The 21,488-nt window shown below is 40.8% G+C and overlaps 2 protein-coding genes and 1 long non-coding RNA gene across 3 annotated transcripts; 1 reads left to right on the top strand and 2 right to left on the bottom strand.

Annotated features, from left to right (window-relative positions):
- Positions 1 to 8,272: 8,272 nt before the first annotated feature.
- On the bottom strand, positions 8,273 to 15,065 carry LOC124299745 (esterase E4-like). Its single transcript, XM_046753079.1, has 7 exons — positions 12,886 to 15,065; positions 11,340 to 11,493; positions 9,934 to 10,279; positions 9,361 to 9,723; positions 9,048 to 9,208; positions 8,654 to 8,976; positions 8,273 to 8,566 (listed from the first exon to the last, which is right to left on the bottom strand). The coding sequence occupies exons 1-7, from the start codon at positions 13,152 to 13,154 to the stop codon at positions 8,398 to 8,400; spliced, it is 1,785 nt and encodes a 594-aa protein (XP_046609035.1). The 5' UTR covers positions 13,155 to 15,065; the 3' UTR covers positions 8,273 to 8,397.
- On the top strand, positions 15,066 to 18,887 carry LOC124299780 (uncharacterized). Its single transcript, XR_006907061.1, has 3 exons — positions 15,066 to 16,272; positions 16,389 to 16,608; positions 18,703 to 18,887. It is a non-coding gene; the product is annotated as an uncharacterized LOC124299780 (long non-coding RNA).
- On the bottom strand, positions 16,655 to 21,278 carry LOC124299749 (carboxylesterase 4A-like). The gene is made up of 7 exons (XM_046753085.1): positions 20,874 to 21,278; positions 19,886 to 20,021; positions 18,309 to 18,654; positions 17,743 to 18,105; positions 17,412 to 17,572; positions 17,018 to 17,340; positions 16,655 to 16,930 (listed from the first exon to the last, which is right to left on the bottom strand). Exons 1-7 carry the CDS (start codon positions 21,140 to 21,142, stop codon positions 16,762 to 16,764), a joined length of 1,767 nt encoding a protein of 588 aa, XP_046609041.1. The 5' UTR covers positions 21,143 to 21,278; the 3' UTR covers positions 16,655 to 16,761.
- Between the last annotated feature and the right edge of the window lie 210 nt (positions 21,279 to 21,488).

The raw sequence follows: 21,488 nt of genomic DNA on the forward strand, positions 1-21,488 counted from the left end.
TTATCCTGGAAGTCGAGAAATTTTACTAGCGGACTGACAGCTACCGAATTTGGGATTGCGCGAAAAACGAATTGAAATAATTTATTGTAAACATGAACGAGGAACCACGGAGCGCTTATCCTGGAAGTCGAGAAATTTTACTAGCGGACTGACAGCTACCGAATTTGGGATTGCGCGAAAAACGAATTGAAATAATTTATTGTAAACATGAACGAGGAACCACGGAGCGCTTATCCTGGAAGTCGAGAAATTTTACTAGCGGACTGACAGCTACCGAATTTGGGATTGCGCGAAAAACGAATTGAAATAATTTATTGTAAACATGAACGAGGAACCACGGAGCGCTTATCCTGGAAGTCGAGAAATTTTACTAGCGGACTGACAGCTACCGAATTTGGGATTGCGCGAAAAACGAATTGAAATAATTTATTGTAAACATGAACGAGGAACCACGGAGCGCTTATCCTGGAAGTCGAGAAATTTTACTAGCGGACTGACAGCTACCGAATTTGGGATTGCGCGAAAAACGAATTGAAATAATTTATTGTAAACATGAACGAGGAACCACGGAGCGCTTATCCTGGAAGTCGAGAAATTTTACTAGCGGACTGACAGCTACCGAATTTGGGATTGCGCGAAAAACGAATTGAAATAATTTATTGTAAACATGAACGAGGAACCACGGAGCGCTTATCCTGGAAGTCGAGAAATTTTACTAGCGGACTGACAGCTACCGAATTTGGGATTGCGCGAAAAACGAATTGAAATAATTTATTGTAAACATGAACGAGGAACCACGGAGCGCTTATCCTGGAAGTCGAGAAATTTTACTAGCGGACTGACAGCTACCGAATTTGGGATTGCGCGAAAAACGAATTGAAATAATTTATTGTAAACATGAACGAGGAACCACGGAGCGCTTATCCTGGAAGTCGAGAAATTTTACTAGCGGACTGACAGCTACCGAATTTGGGATTGCGCGAAAAACGAATTGAAATAATTTATTGTAAACATGAACGAGGAACCACGGAGCGCTTATCCTGGAAGTCGAGAAATTTTACTAGCGGACTGACAGCTACCGAATTTGGGATTGCGCGAAAAACGAATTGAAATAATTTATTGTAAACATGAACGAGGAACCACGGAGCGCTTATCCTGGAAGTCGAGAAATTTTACTAGCGGACTGACAGCTACCGAATTTGGGATTGCGCGAAAAACGAATTGAAATAATTTATTGTAAACATGAACGAGGAACCACGGAGCGCTTATCCTGGAAGTCGAGAAATTTTACTAGCGGACTGACAGCTACCGAATTTGGGATTGCGCGAAAAACGAATTGAAATAATTTATTGTAAACATGAACGAGGAACCACGGAGCGCTTATCCTGGAAGTCGAGAAATTTTACTAGCGGACTGACAGCTACCGAATTTGGGATTGCGCGAAAAACGAATTGAAATAATTTATTGTAAACATGAACGAGGAACCACGGAGCGCTTATCCTGGAAGTCGAGAAATTTTACTAGCGGACTGACAGCTACCGAATTTGGGATTGCGCGAAAAACGAATTGAAATAATTTATTGTAAACATGAACGAGGAACCACGGAGCGCTTATCCTGGAAGTCGAGAAATTTTACTAGCGGACTGACAGCTACCGAATTTGGGATTGCGCGAAAAACGAATTGAAATAATTTATTGTAAACATGAACGAGGAACCACGGAGCGCTTATCCTGGAAGTCGAGAAATTTTACTAGCGGACTGACAGCTACCGAATTTGGGATTGCGCGAAAAACGAATTGAAATAATTTATTGTAAACATGAACGAGGAACCACGGAGCGCTTATCCTGGAAGTCGAGAAATTTTACTAGCGGACTGACAGCTACCGAATTTGGGATTGCGCGAAAAACGAATTGAAATAATTTATTGTAAACATGAACGAGGAACCACGGAGCGGTTATCCTGGAAGTCGAGAAATTTTACTAGCGGACTGACAGCTACCGAATTTGGGATTGCGCGAAAAACGAATTGAAATAATTTATTGTAAACATGAACGAGGAACCACGGAGCGGTTATCCTGGAAGTCGAGAAATTTTACTAGCGGACTGACAGCTACCGAATTTGGGATTGCGCGAAAAACGAATTGAAATAATTTATTGTAAACATGAACGAGGAACCACGGAGCGGTTATCCTGGAAGTCGAGAAATTTTACTAGCGGACTGACAGCTACCGAATTTGGGATTGCGCGAAAAACGAATTGAAATAATTTATTGTAAACATGAACGAGGAACCACGGAGCGCTTATCCTGGAAGTCGAGAAATTTTACTAGCGGACTGACAGCTACCGAATTTGGGATTGCGCGAAAAACGAATTGAAATAATTTATTGTAAACATGAACGAGGAACCACGGAGCGCTTATCCTGGAAGTCGAGAAATTTTACTAGCGGACTGACAGCTACCGAATTTGGGATTGCGCGAAAAACGAATTGAAATAATTTATTGTAAACATGAACGAGGAACCACGGAGCGCTTATCCTGGAAGTCGAGAAATTTTACTAGCGGACTGACAGCTACCGAATTTGGGATTGCGCGAAAAACGAATTGAAATAATTTATTGTAAACATGAACGAGGAACCACGGAGCGCTTATCCTGGAAGTCGAGAAATTTTACTAGCGGACTGACAGCTACCGAATTTGGGATTGCGCGAAAAACGAATTGAAATAATTTATTGTAAACATGAACGAGGAACCACGGAGCGCTTATCCTGGAAGTCGAGAAATTTTACTAGCGGACTGACAGCTACCGAATTTGGGATTGCGCGAAAAACGAATTGAAATAATTTATTGTAAACATGAACGAGGAACCACGGAGCGGTTATCCTGGAAGTCGAGAAATTTTACTAGCGGACTGACAGCTACCGAATTTGGGATTGCGCGAAAAACGAATTGAAATAATTTATTGTAAACATGAACGAGGAACCACGGAGCGCTTATCCTGGAAGTCGAGAAATTTTACTAGCGGACTGACAGCTACCGAATTTGGGATTGCGCGAAAAACGAATTGAAATAATTTATTGTAAACATGAACGAGGAACCACGGAGCGCTTATCCTGGAAGTCGAGAAATTTTACTAGCGGACTGACAGCTACCGAATTTGGGATTGCGCGAAAAACGAATTGAAATAATTTATTGTAAACATGAACGAGGAACCACGGAGCGCTTATCCTGGAAGTCGAGAAATTTTACTAGCGGACTGACAGCTACCGAATTTGGGATTGCGCGAAAAACGAATTGAAATAATTTATTGTAAACATGAACGAGGAACCACGGAGCGCTTATCCTGGAAGTCGAGTTTCACCGCGTAGCGGACCCGAAGCGCGGGATCCGGGAGGTTGAGAACCCGGTACTCGAAATTTGCGGAGCGCGACTCTCATCCGTCCGCTCTACTGCGCGGTTCGTTCCAGACTGAGGAATTCGGCTAGCTGATTTTGAATTGGTGACGTCACTTTCTGAACATCCGACATCCAAACTTTGGTATTAAACTCTAATACTATGCATGATGATGTATGATGTACGATGTATGATGTATGATGTATGATGATAAGATATGATGTATAATGCTTTTAGTTTTCACGTTTCATACAAGAAATACACACTTCATCTCTCCTGCCGATTCCAGACTCAAGCGGCCAGGCCCTTCGATGGTCAGCCGTTGACTGAAGATATATCCTTCAGTTAACGGGTCAGTTAACAACGCTGCCGTTGTGCGACAGTTGGATGATGAAAGATTTCGCTCGTATCTTTCAAATGTGTGTTAAAATACACTCGAAGTTTTAAGCAGCTTCGTTCTCTCTCTCCCTATCACCTTTCTAGGTTTTTAAATCACTACGCAGCGTTAAATACTGTCTCATATACGAAGCATCCATTTCATCTCGTTCAGAATTAGCGCATCCGTTATGTATTGCAGTTACTCTGAATTTTTTTCCATCCGAATACTCTTCGAAAAACAATTCCGCTCATCCGCCCAACGCAGATGCTTCACTTGCGACCAGCTAAACCAGCGTTTCGATTCTATGCCTCTGAAAATTCAAGATCGAGAGAGCAAATGAAAAGTTGTTGGAATAATTATGAATACTGATGTTATGGAATACATCGAGCGCGCGTCGAATAGAATCCCATTTTGAAATGAATAATTCTTCTCTTTTCATGTCATAGCTAATCTAGTAATATAGGTTAATAGGATGGTTGGAGGTGTTCGGAAATGGTAGGAGGTGGTCGGCGCTGGCAGAAGGTGATAGGGGAGGTCGATAGTGACCATTGATGGTCGGAGGTGGCAGGGGGAGGTAGGAGGTGTTCGAAAATGGTAGGACATTTCAAAAGTTAAAGTCGACGATGATCCGGTGCATCAATTTTATTGTTACAGATTTTCTTTTCCCATGAGGCATAGAGTATTCAACAACGATAATGCAGTCCTAAAAATTCATCATTCATCTCTGTCTGGAAACCCAATTCGCAAGGCGTGGTATTCTATTCTATTTGCATTATTAAAAAAATACTCGTACTCTACATACACTGTTTCTAATCTTTTGCTACATTTGGTTTAATCCCCATGCTTCCACAGCACGAATAGTCGGAAATGTTTTTGATTATCCATAATAAAATAAAAGAAGTAACAAAGCTTAAATTTATTGTTAAAGCTCTAATGAATACATCAAACTGCGGTCGAATCAATTCATTTATTATTTGCACATGACCTCTGTATATTTGATAAATTATTCCTAAATACATTGAAACATATGTATTTATAATGAAATATCATGCAATGGGCTGTGTAAAGTATAAACTATAATTTCTATCGAATAGCTGTTTTTATGTCAACGGGGCTTTGAGACTCAGTTCAGTTCGTCCTCCTCCTCGTCCACCTCCGACCACCTCCAACAATCGCGAACCACCACCTCGAACAACCACCGATAACCACCTCGGGTTGTACCTGGAATAGCAATAAATATTTTCAGTATAAGAACACATCAAAAACATTACGTAAGGATTCATATAATCACAGGTTTTGTTCTTTGGCTGTAACTTTTGATTCGTCAATCTCAGCGTATTGGGACTGCGCCCAATCGATTTCTCTCGCAAAATCACGTCCGACAAACCTTACACCTTTCAAATGTGTGTTAAAATACACTTGAAGTTTTAAGCAGCTTCGTTCATTCTCTATCAACTTTTTAGGTCTTCAAATCAGGACACTGCGTTAAATACTGTCTCACATACGGAGCATCCATTTCATCTCGATCAAAATCAGCGCAACCGTGATGAATTACAGTCACTCCGAATTTTTTCTATAAAGATGAATGCAGCTAGTATTATGTCGAAATTGGTAACTCCCTGATGTTCTGCAACAAGTTCTGAACTCTACCGTTGGAACATCTCAGAGAGCGCAAACGCACGACGATTTTTCGCTGTTGCACTAAAACCCATTAGGGCAACTGTCATCATATTCTTCAGTCAACGTAGGACGTGTTTGACAGCGGTTGGAGGTGAACGGTGGAGGTCGAGGAAGTCGAGGACGACGAGGCGGTCGCGAGGCGAGGCGAAGGATGAGGAGGGGGTCGAGGTGGTCGACGATGACAAAGGTGGTCGGAGGTGGTACGATGTTTTCGGAAATGGTTGAAGGTGGCAGGTGCTGGTAAGAGGTGGTCGGGGATGCTAGAAGGTTGTCGGAGAAAGTTCGAGGTGGTAGGAGGTGTTCGGTGGTGGTAGGAGGTAGCCGGAGGTGTGAGGGGGTGGTCGGAGGTGTTCGGAACTGGTAGGAGGTGGAAGGAGGTGGTAGGAGATGGTAGGAGGTATTTGAAGGTGGCAGAAGGTGGCAGGAGGTGTTTGGCGGCGGCTGGAAGGGGTAGGAAGTGTTTGGTGGTGGTTGAAGGTGATCGGCGGTGGTCGAGGAGGACGATGACGACGTGGTCGAAGCTGGGGTGTGATGAGGAGGAGGACGGCGACGAGGTGGCCGAGGATGAAGGTGGTCGGTGGTGGGAGACGGTGGTTGCCGGTGGTTAGAGGTGCTCGGAGTTAGTTGGGGTGGTTGGCAGTGGACGCGGTTACGCTTCTTCTCACGGGCATGATCGAGCTGATCGACATTTCTAAGTCGCAGTCGATCAGTAGTCTTACGTACTCACTTTGTACCGACTCAATCTGAAGCTTCCATTCTGACACTACTTTGGCTGCTACGAATGTCGGAGCGAGCCCGTTAGGTAGAATCGACAGAGTAGAACCCTACTACGCTCCCACGCCCACCCGGGCCCAATTGCCCACCGCAAACTGGTCACAAATATTTACCCAGGGGTATCCGTTTGTATATTCTTCAGTCAACGTTGAAACTAACTATCGAAATAACTTGGCGGTAAGCGTGTATTGGTTACTGACTGGTACTTCACTGTATTACCGTCACGTAAGCAGTTTATAATAATAGAGCATACTCACCATGGAATTGCCGCTCTGTAGAAGTCGAAGCAAAACACCCAGATTGATGGTTATCGTCTCTGATCGATGAATTTTCCCAATTTATTTTCTTCTTGTGTATATTACCCGGTTTGTTTGCAATTTTTCATTATTTTTAATTACGGGTGAAGGATGTTTCATTAATGAATGGAACATAATTGTTTTAAATGTGGATAAAGAGGATGATTGTTTTATTTTATAGGCGAGCAAATAAAAGGTTTGATTAGCTAAAAAATGCAAAGAAGTTGATCAGCTGAAACAGAAAAAGTTACGATTAGCACAGTGACCGTTGACTCAAGATATATACAGACTCACAGCCTTGGGTTACTTTCCGTAAAAGTTAGGTGGGTCTGGGCGGGTTTGAGCAGGGTTGGAAAATTCTTCATGAAAAAATAATACATTAACCATTGAATTGAATTTTTGAATGAAAAGTTGTTCAAATAAAATAATTAATTCAATGGTCAAATGCAAATTTCTCCTATGGAAGAACTAAGTTTAATGGTTAACGAAAATTTTTTCTGGTTAATGGTACTCTTTCCGCTAAAAAATTAATATCAATGGTTAATGGAAATTCTTCCCATTATAAAATTAAAAGTAATGATTGACGGAAATGCCAATGCATTAAAAAATTTGTTTTTAAAATGTGTGCAAGCTTGGAAATGCCGGGTCAGAGAAAGATGAGGTCGTGGACGAAATGAATATCACGTATTGAAACGGAAGCTAGAAACTCTTTATTCGACAATTGGACAAACTCAGTTAGATATAGATCCTCTATAAGCCTAATAAATTTATAACGAGAAAGTTGAGCAGCGAAATCATCCGCTCCTACTCGCTGCTGGCCTACAGACAGAGCTCAAACTCACTTTGCGCTCCGGCGCGTTGGACCCGGGAGGACCCGAAACTAGCATCCTCTAGCGGCGAAGAAACGGCTCTTCGATGCAGACAGTGCTTCCGTTAGACCACGGCTTCATTTTCGAGCAAGGTTTTACAGCCGGAGTGCCCAGACCTGTCTATAAGACCGTGCCCTAGACCCTATTAGAGTCCTATATTATGTAACACAGGAATGAACGTCGGCTTTGTTCCGTTGTTGCAAAATGTGCTCTTTTTGCCTGCGATGAAAATATCAGTGATGTATCTTAGATTTGTACGTACACAAGTTACGTATCTATAAGTACCACTCAAATAACTCCTGCGGCCATTTTTATATTATCCTATTATTTATATTACGAACTGGTTTCTAACAGTCAATCGTGTACGTCTATGTTTCATAGTCATAATAATACTCGACTCTGCATTATGCGTCTGGGTACACGTGACGGTAACATTAGCTGTTGTCATCTTTCCGTACCGACCGTTTAGCTGATTATACAAAATACGTGCAATAAAAAGTTTGTGCAAGCGTGTTGCACTATCGTAACTGATATTTTGAGTACGTTCAAGTCCATTTGAGATCAAGTTCTAAATTCCAATATACAGTTATTACTGACGTAGGAATACTTTTGCTCACTCGAGAATTACATTTTTTAGGAGAACGTTGCTCACTGTAAATTGTAAATTGAATGCCTGAAATCGATCAAGGCAGATTTTCAATACCACAAATAGGTATAAGAGGCCACAGGATTATATTTCGATGAATCACTTATAAACATAACGATTTAACGAACATTATATGTACGACATGTGGGTGATGGATCCATGAAAAATCATGTGCGAATACGGATTATGTGATAATATTATCATTATCAGGTATTGAAACTAAATTCTGTACAATGCGTTCAAAGATAGGCATCAAATATTTATTCCTACATCTCTTTCACTTTCCCTGACGGGCAAGTCACAAAAGACTATTTTAAAACAGAGAATACGAATTCTGATTGGGAACCGCAGTTCAAACTAAATCTACTTTTTAGCAGCAAAGAAATTTTCCCAAAACTGCATTCGCTCTTCGTTAAAACCACTTTTAAGCTGAATTCCAGGATCGCTGCCATTACCGATCTGAAGATATTTTTCGTCTGATGAAAATGGTTCCCAAATCGCGTTGTCATTGAGAGCTGCAGTAGTCGGCAACCTGAAAATGTGTTGCATCGTCAAATATAGTCGATACACAAGCGGTTGTGACGTGATGTCTTTTATCTATTCATAGCCTGATACTCACCCATTGGTAGCAAACGATGTCCATAGCTCCACCATAGCGTCGAGCATTTTCAAATCGGTCTCACTATATTCAGAGCCTGGTGGCCCAAACATTTCCCGTGGTCCAGGAAGGAGGTAAATAAACTCATCTCCGTGCGTCGGGCCCAAATTCTCCGGGTTACTACCAGTAAACTTATAGGTATAGCTGAAACTGTCTCGGTAGTCAAAAGTGCAAAAGTATACGGGACTCTTGTAAGCAGAGTTGTTTGCACGTTGTCTGACCTCGTTGTAATTGAAGTAGGTAAACTCGTAATCGGTTATGATGTCAGTCAAATTGTGTAGTAGCTGAAAGCAACATCAAACATGCCATAATTGATGGAACTTGAACTTCTGTCGTCAGTTGTTCCAGTTCTCACCAATTTTCTGTCTGCAGTTAGATCGTTCAAGTAACGAGACTTAAGAGCGGCAGTTTGGGCATCGACATCGGCTGACCAAACGTCGTGTCTCAAGAAGCTGATTAGGTGAGAGTCAACGTTGTCTAAAAATTGCTGGAACAAGTCTGGCTCATCATAGTACACTGAAATGAAGAACAAGTACAAGTTTCAGAAAAAATGACTACCGATAAAGTTTCTTCAAATATGCAGAGCCTGGTATGTTACCTGACATCTGTGTGCGATATAGACACCTATAAGAATATTCGTTACTTCACGTTGATCCACCCACACTTGCCTGCAGTTACAACAATTCCTTCTTCCTTAGTTACAAGGGCCACCCACGGCAAATCGTGCTGTTTTCCATTGGCAATGATATTCCCTGGAGTATCCGTGAAAAGTGCACCTTCTACGTCAGGTTCGACTACAGGATACCAAACAGTAGGCCTGGCCGTTCTTTCATCCTTTAACAGCACGTCTGTATCGTACAAGTATGACCCATTGAAAGTCCTCAGACAGTTAACAAGGGTGGTTGACGTGTTGGTTGGACAACCAAGATATTCGCCCAACTTCGTGGCTCGAGTGGCGGCCACCGTATATGGTTCAGGAACAGGAGGATAGAGTTGCGGTGTACTGTGTGTCATGAATTGGTGAAAGAGTCCTGAAAACAGTGTGCGGTTATTCGTCAAGTTGAAATGCCAAGTATTTAATATCTATTTAGTGGAAACTAATTCAATGCCATTATTGATCTCTCTTACAATTAAAAGTATCAGCTTCGCTGTAGTAACAATAACTCGGGCACATTCACCACCGGAAGATAATCATTAAATACCAGAGGTATATTTAAATACAACTAAGCAACTCTGCTCACCTTTTGTTAAAGGAGATAAGGTTAAAAGGCGAACGCAGGTGGCGCCTGAACTTCCACCGAAGAGCGTTACTTTATTTGGATCACCACCGAAATACTTGATGTTTCGTTGAATCCATCTCAAAGCTTCAGCTATATCTTTGAGTAAATTATTTCCCGGCGATACTTCGTCGCCGGTACTCAAAAATCCTAGTATTCCCAAACGATAGTTCGGAACTACGAGAACCACGTCCTTATTAAGAAGAAATTCTGGACTGTGTTGGTCAGGAGTGCTCATTCCATACGTGAATTGTCCACCATAGATGAAGACCATCACTGGCAGTAACGTAGCATTCTGGCTACTAGGAAGCTGTGCGGTAGAAATAGTAAAAAAGTAATTATTTGCTTTTTCATTTGAGAATTAATTAATCTAAGCCGACCGTAGACCGTGATTCTGAATAATCTCCGTGAACCCGTCTTATTCAATTCTTCATGTGATAAATTGAGAAGTGGTAGCAAACCAAATAGATGCACCAACAATAAACTATAAACTATGTATCATAAAGAGAAAACACTTGTTTTTTGCACTTCATTTAGGGATTTCTTTTATACGTATATCGCAATGCTGCAGGCTGACAGCATAAACGTGCATTTCTGAACCCACTTCCAAACTTGAGTGTATTGCGCGCAAATTTTCCAATGAGATCTAAACTTTCAGTTTCTCTAGCGTTGTCCGAACCAAAATATTTCGAGTACGATAAAGAACTGTAGGTATGGTTGAACAAATTCAAATGATTAAGGATCTGTTTATTTTTCGAAATCAACCTTCACGATGTAATCACAGAGATTTATCCAATCTAAAGCACTAAAAATATGCTGTATTTTATACCCAGCTGTGTGACAATTAGTATATTGCGTTACTAGTGCGGAAAGTGGGCGATTTCTAATGAATAAGCGTGCGCTGTAATCACACGGATCAGATAACGCCACTGATGTACATGAAATCGCCCATCCGCGCGTCCGACACACGCTATAATCTTAAAAGATCTGTGAGCGAAAGTTTTATTTGTGAAGCAATGAAGGTGCCACTGACATAAAAAAAAATCTACCAACAAAAGGCTGGTGTACGAATCAAAACAAAGCTGAACAGTGAAATCAATTCCACATTGCCTGAATAGGTGTGGCAGTACTCGAATCCTATGTAAAATGAACAGAGCTAAACTTGTTTGCTGTTGAATCAGACGATAGCCTTAACTGGTGTTACGGTACTGAAATCAAATGAATTTCAAAATGTCTGTACTTTGAATTGAAAATCGTTAAATCTCTTGGTATGACTAGTACATTTCGCGAGATAAAAAATTTGAAGAGATGATGGTTAAACTATAACTTCCTCCAGCTATCAAAATATATTCAATACGATTGCGATATACCCGCGGCGTATAGACATTGAGATAGAGGCAGTCCTCATCCCCCGTGAGCTTTGTCTCCTTCTGAAGCTCGTTCATTCCCTGAATGCATGCGTTAGGCATGCGGCCGGTATCTAGAGTCCCGTTCCAAGGACCCGCCGGTACGGCTTGTTTAAACCTGGATTGGAATAATTGGAGAAATTAATGTTTCCGTATTTTTGTGACGATTAAACTCCCAATGACAGTTGATTTTTCGGCCAGCACGAGGCTAGACGATTCCGCCAATTTTTCGTCGTAGATTTAGAACATGTTATTCTCTGGAGTACATTCAATTATGTATTTTAGTGCCACGAGTTGTGATCAATGCAAATCAACCCGAAGAAAATCCGTCGAGAGCTGATATTACCGATGGTTAAGCGGACTCTCAAAGCAATCGAGATGTGTAAAAGCAAAGTACGTAAATGTGGGCGAAACAATGTGATTTCAGTACATATACACGGATCCTTAATTTTTTATTTGGTCAGACAATATCTTCTTACTAAGAGAAAAAAATCTTATCAATGAAGTGAGGTCTCTTCACCCTCCCGAGCTCATACCATGCATTTGGAACAGGAAAAAAATGCACGGTATGAGCTCGGGATGGTGAGAAGTCCTCACTGCATTATCAACTCGTGTTGATGTATGTTAACCTTAGCTTGTATCTTTGGATGATATGAACCAAAATTTGCCCAATCAATTACATTATCATCATAAGTACCGGTATCAGTTTACTATGCATACTAGACTGTATCAAAATAAATCGATAATTTTTTTTTTTTGCTTTACGCAATCTCAAATTATACTTGGTCATCAAGAAATAATCCTCGCGAAAGGAGGGGCCAGTCCTTCAAGATTTAGATTTATCTCATCGGACTTTTGTCTTTTTTATCCAAATATTTCAAGACCATAGAAAAAAAATACCCCAATTGCAATAAGTCAAGTTTTTTGTAGCCGAAAATGATTATTGTCACAGCGTATCAATGAATGTATTTTGTTGTTGTTGTAAATGTTTTTTCTAGTATATTCGGTATTTATACATAAGTTTGCAATATATTTATCATTTTAAGACAAGAAAAACGTTTGTTCCATCCATGCAAATCAATTATTTACGTATTAACGAAGTAAAAAAAGACAAAAGTCCGATGAGACACCTCTAAATTTTGAAGGACAGGCCTCTCCTTTCGCGAGGATTATTTTTTGATGTTCAAGTATAGTTGAAGATTGTGTAAAGCAAAAAAAAAAAGTTATCGATTTATTTTGAAACAGTCCACTGGATACCGTATATTACTACTGTAAGTAGTAGCGTAGTTCGTAACGCGCGAGACTTCGGAAGGGGAGGACTTGAGTTCAAATTCCCAGCTTGTCGGTGAGGTCCTGAGCGATAGCTCGCAGAAATTGTAACGCAGGTAACGTCGTTCAGGCTCCGAATCGGCGAGTTGAGGTTTTATCTCCGTCCGGGTGTCCGGGCAACGTTTTCTGCACCGCCTATGCAGCGATAAGTGACTTGTAACTCTGTATTACTCCTACAAACCTGAGATCTCCAATCGGTGGCTCGGCAAACGGAACTCCAATGAAGGCAGCGAATCTTCTGCCAAGGTGTGTGGCCATATTTATACCTCTGAGTCTTCCTTGAGTTATCGTCGTTTCCGGACGCATCCAATCCTCGCCAGCGGGAATGTCCCCATTTTTAATTGGAATAACACCAAAGATTGTCAGGAAAGCGATTAGCAAAAGAGCCACCAGCAGACACGCGGCTGCTATATAACAGCACGAGCGCGAGCCAATCGTACGTATAGCCATGGTTACTGTCTGTCACTAAGTGATGCTCGCCAAAGAGACCAGTCTGAGTCATTTTATCTTGCGAGAAGAAAAGATGTCCTGTCATAATTAGAGACAATGTAGTTTGGTAGCAACGCCTTGAATTTAATTCGCAACCTAATCTCAACATATAATGCGGACAGGAATTAAATCCACCTTGTCAAGTGGTCCAATAAAATCAAGTGTATATACAAATTTTATAATGTATGTTTTGTTATTAAGTAGTTTGATGACATTGGATTTACATGTGAGATAACAGAATAATAAAGCCGAGCAGCGCCGGTTCGAAGGCCATTTTTCATGCGTGTCAAGTCATACAAAGCCGCGCCCATATAAGTGCACACATAGAACAATCAAATATTTAATTCCCGTTATTATTCACTCAAGTTATATGATAATCAAAGGTACAAATGATTGCTAAAAATAAGAGGATTTCACAATAACACGAACAGATTATGTAATTATGGTGTAGTCGTAATCATGTGAACCTTCCCGCTTTCAAAACTGTGACATCCTGAATTACTCTGTCAAGATCTGGTTCATTAGCAACATCGTAATCAATCGATATACTGTACAGTCCGTCTAATCGTCCCTGACTCATTGGCGGTAAATATTGTTTGATTAGACGTAAAAATTTAAAACACCCAGTACAAAAAAGGACGGGAACTCTCTATTCAGCGTTTCCAATTATCATTAAAGCTGCTACTATCAAAATTACATAGTTAAATTGTGCTTTAACCCCTTATGCTCACAGTTGTGTTCTGCGTAATAAATATTACTCTTAATTGGATTTCTTCTTACATTGTTTCTTTTATAGAAATGATTATGCAGTTTGAACATCTTATTATGTAGTCTTGTTTGCGCTGTAAGTTTTGATTAGACACAGATAATTCATTAGAACGATTAATAGTGTATGAGCAGGAGTATTTCTTGATTACTTTATACTGATGAACAAAATAGTCGGCTGATGAAGTAAACGTACTAGAAACGATAGCTTTATGCTCCGACACAACAGAGTCATTGCGATTGGTGGATCGAAACCGTTCAAGTGACCTCGATCAATTTCAGGATCATGTAAACATCGGATTGCATAGTACTGCTAATTCACCTAACGGGGTTGTGTTTGACTGAATTTAAACAACGAAAATATGTTGCACGGCTGTCCCATGCGACGGGTTCAGTGTCTGACGATTAAGTCTTCTATTAAACACAGTATCCAGGCCACTTGGAACGATCACTTGCATGGCTAGATCTTAACATTTTTCGAATATTTCATTATTCTTCTAAGCATTGCTATTTTTGAAATGAAGGAGGTACCTAGAAATCCGAACGAGAGGTTGTTCGAAATATTCTCCCGAAAACGCAAAAAAATCGGTAACCAGAGTATTGAAAATTGTACGAGTTGATGGGTTTTTGGCAAGCAAAAAAATTCGAAGAACGGTGTTTTGACATGATTTAACAATATTGTTATTCGCACGACCTGCCCACGAGTAAGACGGAGTACGTGGGTGGAGGAAGAGCGAGTCAGCGAGACGAAAATGTTAGGTTGGCAGTGTATTCTCTTTATTTGGGGAGGCTTCCCTTGTGCGTAGTACAAAGTGTGAACCAAAACTGAGACTGAAATTGCCGCTGCCGCTGTTGGCCTTAGGCTTCTTCCCCCTCTTCTTTCTCCCGGTTGCTCGCCCATCGTCGGCGCATGCGCTCTGCTGTCCTCGGCGCATGTGCTTAGTTGTCTGTTCCCGCTACTATCCGATGTTTCCCAAGCGAGCCCACCTTCACAATCCACCTCATGCCATGGGGTTATGCCAATGCCTCTGCAACAGCCCGTTATCTTCCTCGTCTGCTTACGTGGCGTACGACCCTTAAGTCACCCAATGTGACACGTTAGTTGCTTGCCACCACTCTCCGCGGTTGACGCTCCCCTCAAGGGACCTTTGTATAAACAAAACTAGTTTTCTGACCATTAAGTGATAATCAAAGAAGGCGTCTCCATATGGACGTAAACGACGACTAAATTCGTCCTCGAGCTGGTTTTGCCCGTAACAAATATGAACTATTGTTTGTATGCTTTTACCACAAAAATATCCAAAATATTAATATTGGAACGTTCGGGCGTGACTTCTGAAGAACTTCGATTTATTGGAATTTGGCATACTTTCGTAAAATTGGATACACATGGCAATTAATTCACCTGTTGGATTCACACCCTTTTTTTTACGTTATACCAACACGGCCGATGACAAATTGATACTTAGTATTTCTTCTCATAGATCGAAAATGTGAGAAAACAGATTTACGTACTACATAGATTACAGTATAACGCTTCGTGATACGTAAACTACATAAATAAACAATTCCCTGCAAGGTCGTCATGTTCTGCACTTCTATCTGCGGGGCGAAGAATTCAGTACATGACATTGGCACTAAAACTAATAAAAACAATTACCAGCTAGTTCAGCCGACACTCAGTCGAGCGACTTCTAAAATGTGATCACGCTCACGTCCTAATATTAAGATTTTGAATTATTTTTTTTTCAATAAAAACGTACAAACAATAGTTTGCACCGTTGAATTATGCCACAAACACTGTTTTTCGAGTGTTCTTCTTGTTTGCCAAAAACCCTTCAACTCTTATAATTTTCGATACTACGGGTTACTGATATTATCACGTATTTTGGAGACTATTTCCAACAATCTCTCGCCTAGATTTCTTGGTACCTTATTCATTTGAAAAAAGTCGCAATTGTGAAAACAATGAAGAAATGTTCTAAACATATTGAGCTTTCGCGAAGTTGAACTTCGAAATACTTAGTATTTTTAAAACAATCAGTAACCTTTCCACATCGTTATTTCACAGAGCTGATTTGAGGCGGGTTAGCTCCCCTTAATATTGCACCCATTCTCCTTATGCCTGCACATAGTAATTGACTATGGTATTAATTGTGTCACGCAATGCTAACAGTACTCACGCCATCCGCGTAAGAGAACAGCATCGAGTATTATACGTAAAATTTTCCGACTAACTCGCTGTGCACTGCTGGCAGTAACTGACGGAAACCGCTGGGCATCAGTCTTGCAGATTTGCGACAGAGAGCGCGCTGTAAGTTTGACTAATCGTTTCATTATTTTAATATTCCAAATACGTTTAAGCTTATTTCAGAGCAAATTCAAAAATTTAACAAACTCGTATCACTGACATGGTAATCCTTTTTTCAGACACGAATTCAAAAACCTTGAATAAAATCGATGCTCACTATCATTGAAAACGATCGAGCCATACTTTCAATGCCACAAATAGACATCCCAGGGCACAGGTTGATATTACTCGATGGAACACTGACAATGATACCGAACGTTGTATGTACGACATGTGGGTGATGGATCAATGAAAAATCAAGTGCGATTACGCATTGTGTGATAATATTATCATTATCAGGTATTGAAACTAAATTCTGTACATTGCGTTCTAAGATAGGCATCAAATATTTATTCCCACATCTCTTTCACTTTCGTCGACGGGCAAGTCACAAAAAACTATTTTAAAACAGAGAATACGAATTCTGATTGGGAACCGCAGTTCAAACTAAATCTACTTTTTAGCAACAAAGAAATTTTCCCAAAACTGCATTCGCTCTTCGTGAAAACCACTTTTAACCTGAATTCCAGGATCGCTGTCATTACCGATCTGAAGATATTTTTCGTCTGATGAGAATGGTTCCCAAATCGCGTTGTCATTGAGAGCTACAGTAGTCGGCAACCTGAAAATGTGTTATATCGTCAAATATTGTCGATACACAAGCGGTTGTGACGTGATGTCTTTTATCTATTCATAGCCTGATACTCACCCATTGATAGCAAACGATGTCCATAGCTCCACCATAGCGTCAGCCACTTTCACATCAGTCTCAGTATATTCAGAGCCTGGTGACGCAAACATTTCCTTTGGTCCAGGAATGAGGTAAAGCAGCTCGTCTCCGTGCACCGCGCCCCAATTCTCCGTGTTACCACCACTAAACTTATAGCTGTAGCTGAAAGTGCCTCGGTAGTCAAAAGTGCAAAAGTATACGGGACTCTGGTAAGCAGGGTTGTTTGCACGTTGTTTGACCTCGTTGTAATTAAAGTAGGTAAACTCGTAATCGGTCATGATGTCAGTCAAATTGTGTAGTAGCTGAAAGCAACATCAAACATGCCATAATTGATGGAACTTGAACTTCTGTCGTCAGTTGTTCCAGTTCTCACCAATTTTCTGTCTGCAGTTAGATCGTTCAAGTAACGAGACTTTAGAGCGGCAGTTTGGGCATCGACATCGGCTGACCAAACGTCGTGTCTCAAGAGGCTGATTAGGTGAGAGTCAACGTTGTCTAAAAATTGCTGGAACAAGTCCGGCCTATTATAGTACACTGAAATAAAGAACAAGTGCAAGTTTTAGAAAAAATCATTCACCGAGAAAAAATAACTACCGATAAAGTTTCTTGAAATATGCAGAGCCTGGTATGTTACCTGACATCTGTGTGCGATATAGACACCTATATGAATATTCGTTACTTCACGTTGATCCACCCATACTTGCCTGCAGTTGTAACAATTCCTTCTTCCTTAGTTAAAAGGGCCACCCACGGCAAATCATGCTGTTCTCCATTGGCAATGATATTCGCTGGAGTATCCGTAAAAAGTGCACCATCTACGTCAGGTTCGACTACAGGATACCAAACAATAGGCCTGGCCGTCCTTTCATCCTTCAACAGCACGTCTGTTTCGTACAAGTATGACCCATTGAAAGTCCTCAGACAGTTAACAAGGGTGGTTGACGTGTTGGTTGGACAACCAAGATATTCGCCCAACTTCGTGGCACGCGTGGCGGCCACCGAATACGGTTCAGGAACAGGAGGATAGACTTCCGGTATACTGTGTGTCATGAATTGGTGAAAGAGTCCTGAAAAAAGTGTGCAGCTATTCGTCAAGTTGACATGCCAAGTATTTAATATCTTTTTAGTGAAAACTAATTCAATGCCATTATTGATCTCTCGTACAATTAAAAGCATTAGTTTCGCTTATTAAGTTGGGTACATTTACCACCGAAAGATGATCACTAAATACTATAGGTGTATTTCAATTCAACTGAGCAACTCTGCTCACCTTTTGTTAAAGGAGATAAGGTTAAAAGGCGAACGCAGGCGGCGCCTGAACTTCCACCGAAGAGCGTTACTTTATTTGGATCACCACCGAAATACTTGATGTTTCGTTGGGTCCATCTCAAAGCTTCAACTATATCTTTTAGTAAATTATTTCCAGGCGACACTTCGTCGCCGGTACTCAAAAATCCGAGTATTCCGAAACGATAGTTCGGAACTACGAGAACCACGTCCTTATTAAGAAGAAATTCTGGACTCCATCGGTCAGGAGTGCTCGTTCCAAACTTGAATTGTCCACCATAGATGTACACCATCACTGGCAGTAACGTAGCGTTTTGGCTACTAGGAACCTATGCGGTAGATTGGTAAAAAAGTAATTATTTGCTTTTTCATTTCAGAATTCATTAATGTGAGCCGACCGTATACCGTGATTCTGAATAATCACCGTGCACCCGCCTTGTTCAATTCTTCATCTGATAAATTGAGAAGTGATAGCAAACCAAATAGATGCACCAACAATAAACTATAAACTATGTATCATAAAGAGAAAACACTTGTTTTTTGCACTTCATTCACTGATTTCTTCTATACGTATATCGCAATGTTGCAGGCTGACAGCATAAACGTGCATTACGGAACCCACGTCCAAACTTGAGTATATTGCGCGCAAAAATGCTCTAGTCTGTACGCAGCCTAAGGAGCTAGGAACAGCGAGGTGAAACCAAGATCGATGGACGAAAACTTCATGACTTCGATTTTGGGGGGTAATCTTGCACAACAGTTTGATTCATTGTGTGCAAAAAAGAAGATGATATAAGAGGTTTGAACTCCGTAGAAAATTTTCCAATGAGATTTTAAATTTTCAGTTTCTCTAGCGTTGTCCGAACCAAAATATTTCGAGTACGATAAAGAACTGTAGGTATGGTTGAACAAATTCAAATGATTGAGGATCTGTTTATTTCTCGAAATCAACCTTCACGATGTAATCACAGAGATTTCTTATCCAATCTAAAGAACTAAAAATATGCTGTATTTTATACCCAGCTGTGTAACAATTAGTATATTGCGTTACTAGTGCGGAAAGTGGGCGATTTCTAATGAATAAGCGTGCGCTGTAATCACACGAATCAGATATCACCACTGATGTGTATGATATCGCCCATCCGCACGTCCGACACACGCTATAATATTCAAACATCTGTGAGCGAAAGTTTGATTTCTGAAGCAATGAAGGTGCCACTGAAATAAAACAAGTCTACCAACAAAAGGGTGGTGCACGAACCAAAACAAAGCCTGAACAATAAAATCAATTCTACATTGCCTCAATTTATTTGGCAGTACTCGAATCCTATGTAAAATGAATAGAGCTAAACTTGTTTGCTGTTGAATCAGACGATAGCCTAAACTGGTGTTTCGGTACTGAAATCAAGTGAATTTCAAAATGTCTGTACTTTCAATTGAAAATCCTTGAATCTCTTGGTACGGCTAGTACATTTTTCAAGATAAAAAATTTGAAACGCTGATGGTAAAACTATAACTTCTTCCAGGTATCAAAATATAGTCAATACGATTGCGATATACCTGCGGCGTATAGACATTGAGATAGAGGCAGTCCTCATCCCCCATGAGCTTTTCCTCGTTCTGAATACATGCGTTAGGCATGCGGTCGGTATCTAGAGTCCCGTTCCAAGGACCCGCCGGTACGGCTTGTTTGAACCTGGATTGGAATAATTGGAGAAATTAATGTTTCCGTATTTTTGTGACGATTAAACTTCCAATGACAGTTGATTTTTCGGCCAGCATGAGGCTAGACAATTCCGCCAATTCTTCGTCGTAGATTTAGAACATGTTATTCTCTGGAATACATTCAATTATGTATTTTAGTGCCACGAGTTGTGGTCAATGCAAATCAACCCAAAGAAAATCCGTCGAGAGCTGATATTACCGATGGTTTAGCGGACTCTCAAAGCAATCGAGATGTGTAAAAGCAAAGTACGTAAATGTGGGCTAAACAATGTGATTTCAGTACATATACACGCCTCCTTGATTGTTTATTTGGTTAGACAACATCTTCTTACTAAGAGTAAAAAATCTTATCAATAAAGTGAGGTCTCTTCACCCTCCCGAGCTCATACCATGCATTTTGAACAAGAAAAAAATGCACGGTATGAGCTCGGGAGGGTGAGAAGTCCTCACTGCATTATCAACTCGTGTTGATGTATATTAACTACTTGTATCTTTGGATGATATGAACCAAAGTTTGCCCAATCAATTACATCATCATCATAAGTACCGGTATCAGTTTACTATGGATACCGTATATTACTGCTGTAAGTAACAGCGTAGTTCCTAACGTGCCAGACTTCGGAAGGGGAGGACTTGAGTTCAAACTCCTAGCTTGGCGGTGAAGTCCTGAGCGATAGCTCGCAGAAATTGTAACGCAGCTAACGTCGTTCAGGCTCCGAATCGGCGAGTTGAGATTTTATCTCCGTCCGGGTGTCCGGGCAACGTTTTCTGCACCGCCTGTGCAGCGATAGGTGACTTGTAACTCTGAATTACTCCTACAAACCTGAGATCTCCAATCGGTGGCTCGGCAAACGGAACTCCAATGAAGGCAGCGAATCTTCTGCCAAGGTGTGTGGCCATATTTATACCTCTGAGTCTTCCTTGAGTTATCGTCGTTTCCGGACGCATCCAATCCTCGCCAGCGGGAATGTCCCCATTTTTAATTGGAATAACACCAAAGATTGTCAGGAAAGCGATTAGCAAAAGAGCCACCAGCAGACACGCGGCTGCTATGTAACAGCACGAGCGCGAGCCAATCGTACGTTTAGACATGATTACTGTTTGTCACCAAGTGATGCTCGGGAAAGAGCCCAGCCCGAGTTAGGAACCTCTTCTCAAAATACGTGCACGGAAATCACAGATATATTTATAAACAAATTCTATCATTAAGTAGTTTGATGAGATTGGATTTACATGTGAGATAACATAAAAATATGATAGCTGACCTACACTGGCTTGAAGGCCATTTCACATGCGTGCAAAATCGAAAAAAGTCGCTCCCGTGTGGGTGCACACATAGATCATTCAAATATTCGAATTACATACTTATTCTTTTACGTTATAGCACAACTACAAATACAAATTGTCGCCAAGAAGAAAACCATATTACATCAAATCA

Source organism: Neodiprion virginianus, chromosome 3 (assembly GCF_021901495.1).
Source record: "Neodiprion virginianus isolate iyNeoVirg1 chromosome 3, iyNeoVirg1.1, whole genome shotgun sequence".
NCBI classification, from domain to species: Eukaryota; Metazoa; Arthropoda; class Insecta; order Hymenoptera; family Diprionidae; genus Neodiprion; species Neodiprion virginianus.